General features: G+C 39.0%; 1 protein-coding gene across 1 annotated transcript in view; it reads left to right on the top strand.

Annotated features, from left to right (window-relative positions):
- Positions 1–13,730, top strand: part of CCDC195 (coiled-coil domain containing 195) — a 57,306-nt gene that overhangs the window by 25,789 nt on the left and 17,787 nt on the right. Inside the window, exon 2 of the mRNA XM_075201941.1 lies at positions 12,448–12,706. Within this exon, the coding sequence (XP_075058042.1) occupies positions 12,448–12,706 (259 nt within the window). The remainder of the gene's footprint in view (positions 1–12,447; positions 12,707–13,730) is intronic.

The raw sequence follows: 13,730 nt of genomic DNA, 5'->3' as shown, positions 1-13,730 counted from the left end.
GTCTCTCCGTCTCATCCATGTGTCTGTCTGTCTTCCCCTCCCTTTAGATTGTTCGCTCCTTTGAGCAGGGCTCTCCTACCTTCTGTTTCCATCACTTTTAACTGCGCTCTCCAGCTACTCAGCTCACCTCCTCTCAGTCCCTCTGCCCTCTGTCTCCTCTCGCTTCTCTCCGCTCCCCTCAGTGACTCTCAACCTGTCATCTGTGCCACCCTCTTGGGCCATAGTTACCTGCCTATACTCACTTTTCCCCTCCCTCCCTCTCTTTCATGCTGTGCCTGAGCCCTCAGAGTTATAGTGCTTACCGTTACTTGTACTGTGCTGTTTCACCTTGTACTGTGCCATTGTTTGTCCTTGTACGGCGCTACGGATACTTTGTGGCGCCCTATAAATAAAAATTAATAATAATAATAATAATAATAATGGCGAGGACATGGAGGTAGTGGGCTTAACACCATTAGAGTGTGGCCACTCTAAAAACGGTTGTTCACTGGCAAAATTAAATCGTGAGGCCTACCTTCATCATCATCATCAACATTTATTTATATAGCGCCAGCAAATTCCGTAGCGCTTTACAATTGGGAACAAACATTAATAAGACAATACTGGGTAATACATACAGACAGAGAGGTAAGAGAACCTCGTATTTCAACGGTGATGGTGCCGTGCCATGGCAAAATGATTGTATATGACTATTTATAAACATGTTAAGCATTGTTATTGTGTTGTTGATTGTTTGAACATTTGATTGTTTGAACATTAATAAATCTGTTACATTACAACATCATAATGTACTGTACTTACTGTGCCGCTTGCAGATATATCATATGCTTGCTCTACCTCTGGGGATGAACTTCTGTCTGTGGGCATGCTGCTAATGGCCGTACGTGGTGTTTCTTGGTCCCTCACAAAGTGTAACAGATCAAAGTACCATAGCTTTGGCACATACACGTCTTCAGCTGCAGCTCCTGATTTTTTGGATGCTTCTACTTTATTTAATTCTTTTTTATACACAGTCCTAAGGTTCTGGATCTTGCTTTTTGCCCATTCAACAGATGCTCCAGGGTGATATGGCAGACATGCTTTTACAAGCTCTTGCATCGCAATGTTTCGCATCATTCTGTTAGAATACTCCTTGGATTTGGCTTTCCACAAACATGGGTGAGCTCTGTAGGTCTCAATAAAATCCTTCATTAGGTCAGCATTTCTTTCATATGTCATTATGATTATCTGTTTGGGTATAATAAAAAGAAACATAAGTCCCATCCGTGCTGTAAATTTCACCAATGCAAGTACACATGTATGTATCAATCAGAAAGAACTTACCGTATGTGTGAACGAATGTACAGCTCCGAAGAATCGTAAAATCCCTTCATATGAAATGGTCATGAACGGGTTACAGTTATAGAAAAAAAACACTGAGACAAGAGGTTATTATACACGAATAGTCTTCACCCACAATGCTCCATTCTCTAAACAAACGCCCATGTCAGAGTGTATAAAAATTATAGAGGAGCCTGTCTGGTGCCGAGGAACGTGAGAAGATGGAGAATAAAGAGAAGGTGTTAGTGGGGGTGGAAGCAATGGAGACGGAGACGCAGGCACAAATGGTGCCGGAAGGGCCAACAAATGTAGGAAAAGTTACAGAGGGGGATGGAGGTGCTCAAGAAGAATGTACTGCAGGTAAAAGAGCAAAGTCATTGAGCCCTAGAGAGATGGAGATGATGGTAAAAGTACTGGACCAGTACGACTACGACTGTCAAAAGCGAAAGTACAGAAAAGTGAATAATAGAAAGGAATTGATAATGCAAAAACTACTGCGATTACTGAAGGAAAAACTTGGAAAAAAAAGAAATAAATTCCAAGTCCAGAAGAGGTGGTCGGACCTTAAAAATAAAGAAGCAAGGAGACTGGAGCGAATCCGTAAAAACATAAAAAAAAGTGAGTAGCACGTGTAGTCGTGTAATGTACCTGTTTGAAGGACTTTATGTATTTCATTCTACTGTCACATGAACCAATGCAAATGTATGATTATTGTTTTGTCAGAAGCAAGAATTAACGGTGACAAGGCCACTGTAGATACCTCTGAGGTAATTATACCTGTGATAAAACGAGAAAAAATAAATGTGCCCGAGGGACCACAACACAAAGTGATCTGGAGCAGTGTGCAAGGTGAGCACATGTCAGGTGTTGGAATAAAACTTGTATTAACTTTAGTATAGAGATAGAAGCGAAATGGTAAAACCTTTGTATTTTCTTGCTTCATAGATACCATCGTCATATCAGATGAAAGTTCGGAACAGGGAAAAAATATCGCCAAGCTCTACGATCATTTGAAAAAAATGAAAGACAATATTGCGAACATTAAGAGAAAAATCAAAATCCTTGATAATACTTGCGATGATATGTATATGCTGTTTGCAACTGTTGTGCCACAAACCAGTACCACCATTTCACTATAATACTATTTTTTTTTCACTTTTCATATTGTACTAGAGAAGTTGAACATTGCTATTGTTTTTACCAGCAATAAAAGTTTTCGTTAACACTGTGTGGTTTATTTAGAGTATTTCAGACATATTGGGGCATATTCATTATGTAATAAAGGTTATTATGGCGTTATAACTTTCATAGTTTTGAAACTTTATAAAGGTTAAAAGGTTAAATGAGAAATGATTGCCAACATACATCCAAAGGGTAATAACCCACGTGCTTTCTACACGTGTAACGGTCTACAGCCAGACAGGTGCAATACACATCGATACAAAACACAGTGATGTGCGGATTACACACCACGTGGGACTGTGATTGACCTAAAAATTTACATACACTCGCCCCGCAGGTTGAGGAAGTATCGGAGGATTGTCGTGGATCTGTCGGAAGTCTATACACACTACACAGCGGAAACGAGATTGGAACGAAAATATTAAACGGTACGACCAACCAAATGAGGCGACAATCGTCCATTTGGGCAGACTTTCGCCCATCGTGTAACTGTACACACTGACCCGATTTTTCAACGAGCGGTCGTATGTCGGCTGTTTCAGCCGATTATTGGACGAAAACAGTGTAGTGTGTACCCAGCTTTAGATTTTGGGGGGGCAATTAAATCAAAATAAATCTTTCTTGGTGTGCTTAAAGGGGTTATTAGAAACAGAGGTAGCCAAGATTTTTAAATCTTTACATAAAGAATACTTAAAACTAATTTAAAATTAAATCCTCATTAGTCAACCCTCTCAGCATGTATATAGAGACATGGAGCAACACACCAGAGTGGATAGATGTCTGGCTATTATCTCAGAGCGATAGTGAGTGGAGATTATTAGGAGTGGTACTTTGTATAGGACAAGAGTTTCATTCTAGTATGAGTGAATGACTACATAGTTCGATCTATTCATGTATGTAATAAAAGCTGATAATTCCAAACTTCCAAGGAAGAGGTGAGTCTGTTGGCTAAATTCTACGGATTGACCGCACGTAAAAGTTCTCCCATATTATGGATAATAGCACAAATAGAAAATAATCTGGTATTGAATGGGTGTTAGGAAATATGAATCACAAGTATATACACTGGTCAAGCTCTTACTTGTGCGACGGAAATGATCGTACCTGAAGGTGGGCAGTCTTCTACCTCCAGATGTGTGTAGGAGGCAGTGCCTGTATTTAGAGCTGCTACACTCAATGGTCCTGGGGAGAGGATGATTTACTAGGGCGCCTGCCAGTCTGTGTTCCTCTAGATCAGTGTTTCTTAACTCCAGTCCTCAGGACCCACTAACAGTGCAGGATTGTCAGGTGACCAGTGAAATCATTATACCACCTGCTACACTGTGTCAGTCAGTAATGAATACACCTGTGCTCCAGCAAGGAGATATGGAAAACATGTACTGCTAGGGGGTCCTGAGGACTGGAGTTGAGAAACACTGCTCTAGAGGCTTCTTGTTCTAACGAGCAGCTTCAGTTCCTGTACTTTACCTGCACAAAGTGTTCCTAATATTGAGCAAAGAAGAAAGGCTTTTTAGGTGCATATGGCTTGTATATAGTACTTCGCATTTTGCCAGTGCTTATACTGGGCTTCTTCAGGAATAAGCCGATGTGTCCAGACGCTTGTGTCCAGGGGATATTTAAGGTGAAACAGCCACAGCACTTTAACATACTTTGGCTGATTAATTGATTTACAATAGTTTCATTGGTTTGATTCCATTTTTCCAATGCAATGATGGGTGGTGCAAATGTTTTAAATGTTCCATTAAGTCTCTAAATATTAGGTTTTTCTAGTACCTCCACTTGTGAGTTCTTAAACAAGTGCAAGACCTATATAATTAAAACAGCAAACTATTAATAGGAGCATGTTATATAGCATTATGTCTCTGATGCTGTTGCTGACCATGCACAGCTTCATGTGGTAGGAAAATAGTTGATTTTTATCACAATATCTGCAGATGGCCTTTACTGAAGACTACATGATACATGTGCTTTGAATCAGAACAGGGCTCTGTCTCATGTGCTTGCATAGATTCAATTAAAATCATGTCCGTAGCAAATTTGAGTGCTGACCACATTTATGATTGGGAATTCTGAAAATTGACTGAAAAATAGATCTACGTTAACAGATGACCTAGGCCCTGTGAGCCCTGTGGGTCATACATAGGTCGGAACAGAACGTGTCCACTAATATATAATCAGCAATGCTGCCACCCACAGGAGCCAATGAGGGCAGACTAGGCAATAGTCATTGTAGAGCTTATTGACTTGGCCTCTCTTTAAGAAACCTTCTGAATCATAGAATCTCAGTTGTCTTCAAATAGCAATAAAACTTCAAAGGGGAACATAGCTAGAGTAATCATCTGCTGCCCATGGACACAGCCAGAGAGCCCTTCCAGCTGCTACCACTGATGCCATAGTTGTGGCTGAAAAGACAATGGTAAAGACAAATGGTAAATACTTCATCATTCAAGAGATCAATTCTTTAAATTGCTCAGGTGGGTGGGAATCATTTCCTCCAGGCTGGGAATTGCATGCTGCACAAAAGATTTCTTCATAATCCATGAGTCAAGATTTACCACACGTTCCACGGACATGATGCTGCTGGGCTTTACTGTCTTTCTTCCCTTTACAACTCTGAAAGAATAATAGGATAGTTGCTCTTTGGCTTGTTTAGGGGGAGGGCTCAAGCTCTATAGTGCTAGCTGTCCTGAAGTGCTGTCCCAGACAGAGTGTCAAGTCGCCTGGTCTGCTCCAAGTCTGTGAGGTTATGGAGGAATAAGCAACTCTTCTGCTGGTGCTTAATTGTCCAGGAGGATTCATTGGTGGCCAGCAGAGTTGTCTGGTGGGTGAAGGAAATGGCACTTGCACACTTTAGGGCCTCTCCACTATATGCCTTGTGTCCTCCATTTTGGTGACCTTTGAAACAAAAACAGTACGCGCATGCACATAGCCCCCACATAGGTTCATTGGCGCCACTTTCACTAAACTCAAAGTCCTTTGCAACTAGTGCTCCTTGTGTAGCCAACCTTGATCATCCTGGCTTACAGTACCAATGGTGTGGCACCCAAAGTCTGAACACAGGTAATCCTACAAACAGAAAAATAGCAAACACAATACCTGTCCTCTCTTTCTCAGGCAGAGGAAACAGACAAAGAAGCTAGGGAAGAGGAGAAGTTGCACTCTACTGCCTGGGGGTGTTTCTGTTTCCAGTCTCTACCTAACGCTAGAAGTGAATAACCCATTGTTAAGGCTACCAAAGAGGATTGAAGAGGAAATACAATTTATTTACTCTTTGATCCCAAATCAGGGAATATGCCCCAAACCAACAAGATAGTAAGAGTCTCATGGTTTACAGCACTGGGGTCAGGAGTTCAATTCCCGACCACGGCCTTATCTGTGAGAAGTTTGTATGTTCTTCCCGTGTTTGTGTGGGTTTCCTCCGGGTGCTCCGGTTTCCTCTGCTAACAAATTGATGTGTGTGTGTGTGTGAATGTTAGGGAATTTAGACTGTAAGTCCCAATGGGGCAGGGACTGAGGTGAGTTCTCTGTACAGCGCTGCGGAATTAGTGGCGCTATATAAATAAATGGTGATGATGATAGTTTCATGTTAAAAAGACCATTGTGGATGGCCCCAGATCCTCCGAATGTGGATGCAAACAGTAGACAAAATTATATTTACTGTTAAAGGCACAAGTAAGTTTTAAAAAATCTGGGGAGAGATGGTTTAAAATCACACTAATTTATCCTAAATAATTAAGTATTAAGTAGGTTAGAATAGCAGGACACATCTAGTTGTAACAGGCTCTTTTATAATGTATAGTAATCAGTAATCATAGTAATCATTCCCATCACTTGTTTTAAGGCTGCTTTTTTATATACAAATATCCCTTGTTAATTATATGAAATCGATTTATGTAACCCCTTGTGTTACCAAATATGCAAAGGATTGTGGGATACAATACTTGTTATTACTACTGTTGTATTATATTTTTTTCATTAATGGTTATTTGCATTTTGTACATTTTATTTGTTAGAAAAGCAGACAAACAATTCTTTGGGATAATTTCAGTTCTTATTACCTGAAAATTCAGTATTTGAGGTCCCTACTACTTAAACATGCAAGAGAAATTCCATCAAAGGGACAGCTACTAATTGGCCCAGTAATAAAGATGCTCCTGTAGGCACATGAGCTGAGAAGTGCGGACAGCAAGTGTTAAATATTTATTAAGCTCCTTAAATCTCTCATTCATTTGCATTCAATACTTCATCTCCCAGAGCAGTCACTTAACATGACCAGTGTAACATACTTATTGCAGACATCTAACAGAGCTACACCACGGGCTGGATATCCAGCACTAAGCTTGGCCACAGACCGGACTGCTGCTGGGACATTCTGCAGTCCCGTACATTAGCTATCTCTTACACCCACAGGCATAAACCGGATCCTCTTATCAGTCTGTTTGAACTCAACATTCATATCAAGCTATTCCCCTGACAACAATGGGTTTAATCTATTAAAGATGATTCCTCTGCATCAAAAAAGTTTTCTGAGCACACTTTTATGGTAAAATTTCTGTTAAAGAGAACAGATAGAATATTTTAAAGAAAACAGATATTTTTGTTCAATTCACAATCAGAACATAATTAAAGAGGATTTAAAAACTTAAAAACATAGAAATACCTTTTTTTTTTATTATTTGTGTGACACCTTGGGATTACATTGTTCTATTGTAGGTTTTACAGATTGTTTGTTGTTTTGCTTACTGAACCCTCCTGCTACAGCTGCCACTCAGAACGAGGTAATGCATCAGTAGATAGTTGTCATATAATGTATGAAATGAAAATAGAACCACTGATTTGTTTTATTGGTGCATATATTTTAAACAAAAATAAAATATAGATAAAATATAATTGATGCTCTCCCAATTTATGGCATAGTGTGCAGTGGGGATACTTTGTGTCTGTTAACTATGAAAGCATATATATTGCTATTATTATTTTGGCAGCATTATATGTATGGAGAAGTAAGAGCGTATAAATTAATTATCTGCCTTTGTATCCCACACTGTATTTATATCCTCAATTGTTCAAATGAAAAGAACAGACCAGCACCAGCATGTCAGAGTACATAAATACAAAATAATTTTAATAGTAAATAGAAAAAAAAAAATCAAAGAAAAAAATACATTACAAAACATTTCCTGCCCAACAATCATTTCAATACCCTTTACTTGCATCTGTATTTATAGAACTTTGCTACATGTATTCTTATTCTTAGGTCACATAACCATGTTGTTTGCTATGATTTGATAACTGCTGTTAAATACATGGAATGTTAATACTAATCAAATGCTTCTAATTACATATGTTTTTGTTGTTGATATAAAGAATAACATTGGGAAGGTACTGGTATATGTTATTTGTATAAATGCATGTAGATCTTGTTCTTATAATGGTATATTTAAATGAATTGTAATTATATTATTATATTATGTTATATGTAGAGATTATAATTTAATGAATATACTTTTTTTGTATCTATGGCCAAGGAATTGTTCTGTCTGTTGGCCTGCGTTAGAACAGCTACACAAGTGTGAACTAATTGATTCAATTATTTTAACTTGATTGCCATTGGGCACTTGAATATATATGTAAAGTATCCCAAGCAGTAGTGCAGACGCGCTATGAAGGATATACCTCACATCTTAACGCCAGACAGTGAAAGGATACTTACCTGGAAGCTGCAGATTACAGGCGGACACCATAACAAAGCTCTCCGAGTAATACTTATCTGCCAAGCATAGATCATATGGAGGTCTGATAGTGCTGGTCTTCTTTATCAGCTAAATACTCCGCTGTTTGGATCAAATATTGGCATCACAGGAATATTCAGCATATTAAGCAGTTTTTATGGATTAAATTGGATTTTAAAATGGAATATCTTTCTTATAAGCGAGTGTAATGAAGTTTGGACATTACCTTTTATTAAGGATGCGCTACATTACAACTATACAAAGGTGGAGATCGCTTGTACTATATCAGTCCAGTCAATTTAAAAGTTTTTAGGGCAACAATTTTATGTTTTACTTTTACTATTGGAATAAATGTTATTGTTTTTACTTTTATTTGCAGTACCTTCTAGTTGTTTTTTTGTTGTATCTAATGCTACAATACTCATCCCAGGGCATATGTATTATACTGCTATGAGTTACACATACCACTAAGATGCAAGTGGTTCCAGGCACTAGAGACACACCCTGGTGGTGGCAGCAGCAACAGTTCATCTGAGGGCACCATTTTGGTGCATAGGTGAAAAAATAAATGCTTTTGTGACATCCGGAAATGGATGGCTGAAAGACAAAGTCAGCCGCAGCTCATGGAGAAACATCCTGCCATACAGGGACTCCAATGTGGGTGCACTCATGAGTTCTGGATAAGAGTTATATTTCTTCCTGATTGAAGATCACACACTATGTGGTGCTTGTGATCTCTCCTACTAGGTTCCTGGGTGCATTGTAGTTCTTCTGGTGCCTGACTCCATATTTTGCCTGTTGTCTGTTGGTTCTAACCTTGGTTTTATATTTGGACTATTCTTAAAAATGTTCTTTTCGTACTCTCTCTGCTTAACTGCTGTTGACCTTGGCTTGACTCTGACCTTGCATTTGGATAATGATTTGGGGGCTGCATTTGCATGTTGCTATACTTGGCCTGACACTGACCTTGCTTTCTGTGTCTCTGAACTTAAAACATGTTTAAATTATAGCTTCCTAGGTCTGGTACCATGAACATCATATTGATATACATCTCTGACTTATGGATAAATCCTTGGAGCAACTGAGTACTCAAACACAACTTGCATTAAGGAAAAGGACGTAGGAAATAGTATGGTAACCTCGTTACTGGCTAGGTGGGCTCAGACACGAAAATATATTAATTCAGATAGAATGAGTTCAGGAGTGAAGAGGTAAATAAAAATGGCATCTGTGTACAAGTAATACTAAGGTCCATATTTGGACTTTACCAAGAGAGGTGTGAAGAGAGAACAGTAGTGGACTGAGGACCAACCACTAGGGTACTCCAATAGAGATAAGGGAGAGGTGTATGAAAGAAATCATGAATTAACAGTTGGGCAAGTATGATGAAAACCTCAATTAGGCAGTACCATGGATGCCAGTGTAGTGGGTGCTATCATGAGTAGGGGGTAAATAATGGTTTTGAAAGCAAAAGAGATCAAAGAAGAGTAAGAGGGAAGAATAATTTCTTGAGTTGGCTACAAGGAGGTCACTAGTTACTTTTGTTGGTGTGGTTTTTGTAGGGTGTCTTAGGCAAAAACCAGATTGTAGAAGATCTAGTAGGAAATTACAGGTGAAAAAGAAACGGACAGTGCAGCAAATGAGAGTAGAGAAATAGATTGAATAGCGAGATGGGCAAAGGGAGAATTCATTGAAAATGGTCATTATTATTATGTATTTTAAGACAGAGGGAAAAATACCCGTCGAGAAGTTAAGGTTTAAAAATTTGCTCAAGGCAGAGAGTGGAAGAGTGGCTGCACAGTAGACTAGAAGGGATAGAAGCAGCTGGATAGGTTGTGAGAGAATGAAAGAAGTGAGGTGAATAAATAATTACTGGACTGAAAGGATGGAGTTGCAGGTAGGAAGGGGGTGGTGATGCAGGGGAAGGATACCTGATGCAAGGCAATGCAACACCTTATTTTGACAATTCTTTCTTTGACAGTCTGCAATGTCTTGGACAATAAGTATTTGGAGGAGCAAAAAGTCAAATGTGCAAAACAGGTGGAAAGTAAGGATTTTAGTGATGAGAAGAAAGTTGTTTAATCAAGATGAAGGCAGAAGCCGTGGAGCTCTGGTTTGTAGATGAGAAAATCAGAGTTTAAAGCAAACTTCCTTCATTTACTTTCAGCAACATGTGCTGCTTTTTGCTGTGCTCTTGTTAGAGATCTCGGCCAAGTTGGTGGTTGGGTGTGGCGAGGGCATTATAGTTTGGCAGGAGCTATGTTATTCAAAGCAGATAACATTGTGCTGTTTTACCGGAAGACCACTCATTTGGTTAAGGTAAGAAAAGTTAGAGATTTGGGAAGGAAGGGTAACAGGAGAAGCAGAGATGAGATCATGATTCCCTCTGAGATCACTACATATATGGGCAGGTTCAGGAGGAGCTGATCAGAAGGTGAGAAGGCAGAGTGAGTTACATTAGTAATACTCCCATGTCTTCAAAAAAATTAGATCAAGGGTGTGTCTAGTGTGGCGAGTGCGGTTAGTATTACTTTGGGAGAGAAAGTAAGTGGGGAAGTTTAGAAGCAGCATGATAGGAATACACTGGCAGGAAGAATGAGATTGCGGATAAAGATGGTTTATTGAGATTCAGCAGCGGACAGGTAGTAATGTCAGAGTCACAGTACTGAACTGGTAGTAATGATACACAAGATAATAACTGAAGCACAATTGTAACAGTGCTGAGCAAGAAGCAGGAATTAGCAGATAAATATGAAGCAGAAAGTCTCTGGGCGTAGACGCTGGTAATGCTGACACACTGATAATGAAGAAGTTTCACTGATACTGATTCACAATAGTAATCTCTCTCTGGTATGAACAGTGTTTACTTGAGGCAGGTATGTTGATAGGCTGATGGTAACAGTTCAAAAAAGCATAAACAGTTGAGCACATAGAAAGAGCCATGTCACTACAGAGACAGGCCCAGAGCCCCTCAGTGTGGGTGCGAGAAATGCTGAACTGTGAGTATGTACTCAGTATGTAACTGTAGTAGCATGCTGCAGAAGGAGGTGGTGTCCAAAAACCAAGCTAAGTATTTTGTGTTAGAGTATTAGACTTTTCAATGAGGGGGATAGGAATGAGGTTAGTAGTATTACAGTTTTTAGTGTCGAGAGGTGAATATATGAAAGACTAAAATCCCTAAAAATCTATTTTACACTCCCTATCTTAAACACAAAGTACTACAACCAAAAAGTCACTGAAGTCTTTAGTTATCCCCTGACTTATTACAAACTGCAATCATAATCTAATTCAACAATACCATAAACAAAACAATTCCATGTATAAATGTTGGATAATAAAAACCAAGCCTATCTGACACACAAGTTCTTTAAGGACACAAAGACAGAACATTATTAAATGAAAAAGTCACAAGTAGTGGCAACCAGATGTCACGTGTAAAGGTCGAGCCTAGACTGACATTTCTGGCCCCCATAGGTCACTTTTGGTGTACTCCTTCACCTTGCATTGCTGCAGTTCTGCATGAGCCCACCATCCCCTCCACATGCATTTACCAGACTGCATCTGCAAATTTCTCATCTGCAAACCATATTTCTCATGCTGCCAGTCAAACACAATACAAACAAACTAATGAGATGATGAAACTGAGGGCAGCCTTCCCTCCCTAGCCAAGAGCAAGTAAGAATGAGTGGGCAGCAGCAAATTGGAAAATACAATGATGGACAGGACTCAGATGAATAGAAATTAATTAATATTAGATCAGTAATTGTGCATGACAAAATAATTGTATAACTTACATATAGTGAAATTCCACCCACACTTTTCACTCGCACAAAAATTGTAACCAGGCAGACTGCCACTAAGTGGGTACCATAGACTTGAAACAACATATTATTTGGTAACATTTATTTATATTCATACACCATGCTATACAATTTGGAACAAGTATAATAATAAGAATAGGTATTAACAAACAAGAGGTAAGAGGGCTCAGCAACCCGACAATCTATAGCTTTGGCCAACCTTTCCATAGCATTTATACTCATCCTCTTTCAAATCCTGAAATCCGTCACAATACTGTATGTCAAAAAAGAGAACAACTCCCTTCCCCATTGGCATGGTTGCCAGAATCTCTCTTAATTCATGACATCATTCCTTAAAAGGTGAACTAATATTAAAAAGGGTTAATGGATTTTTTTTTATTTTTTTGCTTTAGGTACTGCAATGACCGTCCGTCGATACTCTATGTCATCTCTTCTTTCCAGTTTTGACCACTGTAAACACAGTGCACATATGAAGAGACATTTTAGCACTGGGTCACTTGAACTTAATGATAATACACAGGTAAACTCAGAGCCTGACATTGGACAGCAGATAGCCAAGGACAAAGATACCGCTGCTGAAACACCATCTGAAAAGCCAGCCAATAACATCCCAAAGACAAGATCATTCCAGGAATATATGCACAAGTGCAGGTACTATGTACTCCTGTATTGTAACAGACCTCAATGTTTATTAAAAGTAAAACAAGAACCCACATATTGGAAGGAGCCAGCTTGGGTATATGTACTGACCAGAACTGAAGGGTAAAATAAAAAAATATTATTATTTTATACATTAATTGTACTTTTAATGCAAAATATTTTAATTCCCGCGGGGCAGTCCTATGATGAACTGCCCCATACCAAGCTGCATGCCAATAGATTTTGCTGTGCAGTATGTGTTTATTATAGAATATATGGGGCCAGGTTGGTGTCATATTATGGTGCCATTACAGACCAGACTTCAAGAGCTACCAACAGTTCATGTTTTCAGGATGTCTTTAAGCATGCACAGGTGAGTTAATCTATTTTCCTGCATCAGTAATTATCCCATTTGTTTCTACAGACAGAAATCCTAGAAACAAGATTTGTTAGTAGCTCTTGAGGACTGGGTTTGAGCACCTCTAACTTACATCCTACTTCTTACCCAGCTCCATTGTTACGGAAGGCAGCAATCCTTTGTTGCTGCTCTCAGCAAAATACTGTGGTCACACGGTTCCATTGCTGTAACACATCATGGTGGGTGGGGACGGATGTCAGTAGGGGATAGTGAGGAAGCCAATAGAGGCTCCAAAGACAATCTGCCGCTCTTAAGCTGTTGTGGACCTACAAGTTGCAGCTTGCTGGAGAACCAGTGGTAGAGATGCCTGTGACCAGTTCGAAGTCCAATCAAATTAATTTGTTAAAAAGCTGTTAAGTTGTTTTCAATATAATCACAATTTTTGGGCCGATTTAAATTGATTTGACTACTGTGCCTATCAAATTCAAATTTGTAGTTCAAAATTTGGGTTCACAGCTAAAAGAGATGATATAAATCAAATTATAAAATGTAATCTTTGTTAATTTGAATAGCAAAAATTACTGTGTTCAAGTTTGAGGGTGACGCCGCCATTCATATTGAAAACCGTACTAGATGTACTTTACAATGTAGACATTTTAGCTCCAACAAACTCAAACA

This window comes from Mixophyes fleayi, chromosome 3, assembly GCF_038048845.1.
Source record: "Mixophyes fleayi isolate aMixFle1 chromosome 3, aMixFle1.hap1, whole genome shotgun sequence".
NCBI lineage: Eukaryota > Metazoa > Chordata > Amphibia > Anura > Limnodynastidae > Mixophyes > Mixophyes fleayi.
Note: the sequence above shows the minus strand (reverse complement) of the source record. Positions and strands in the feature narration are given on the sequence as shown.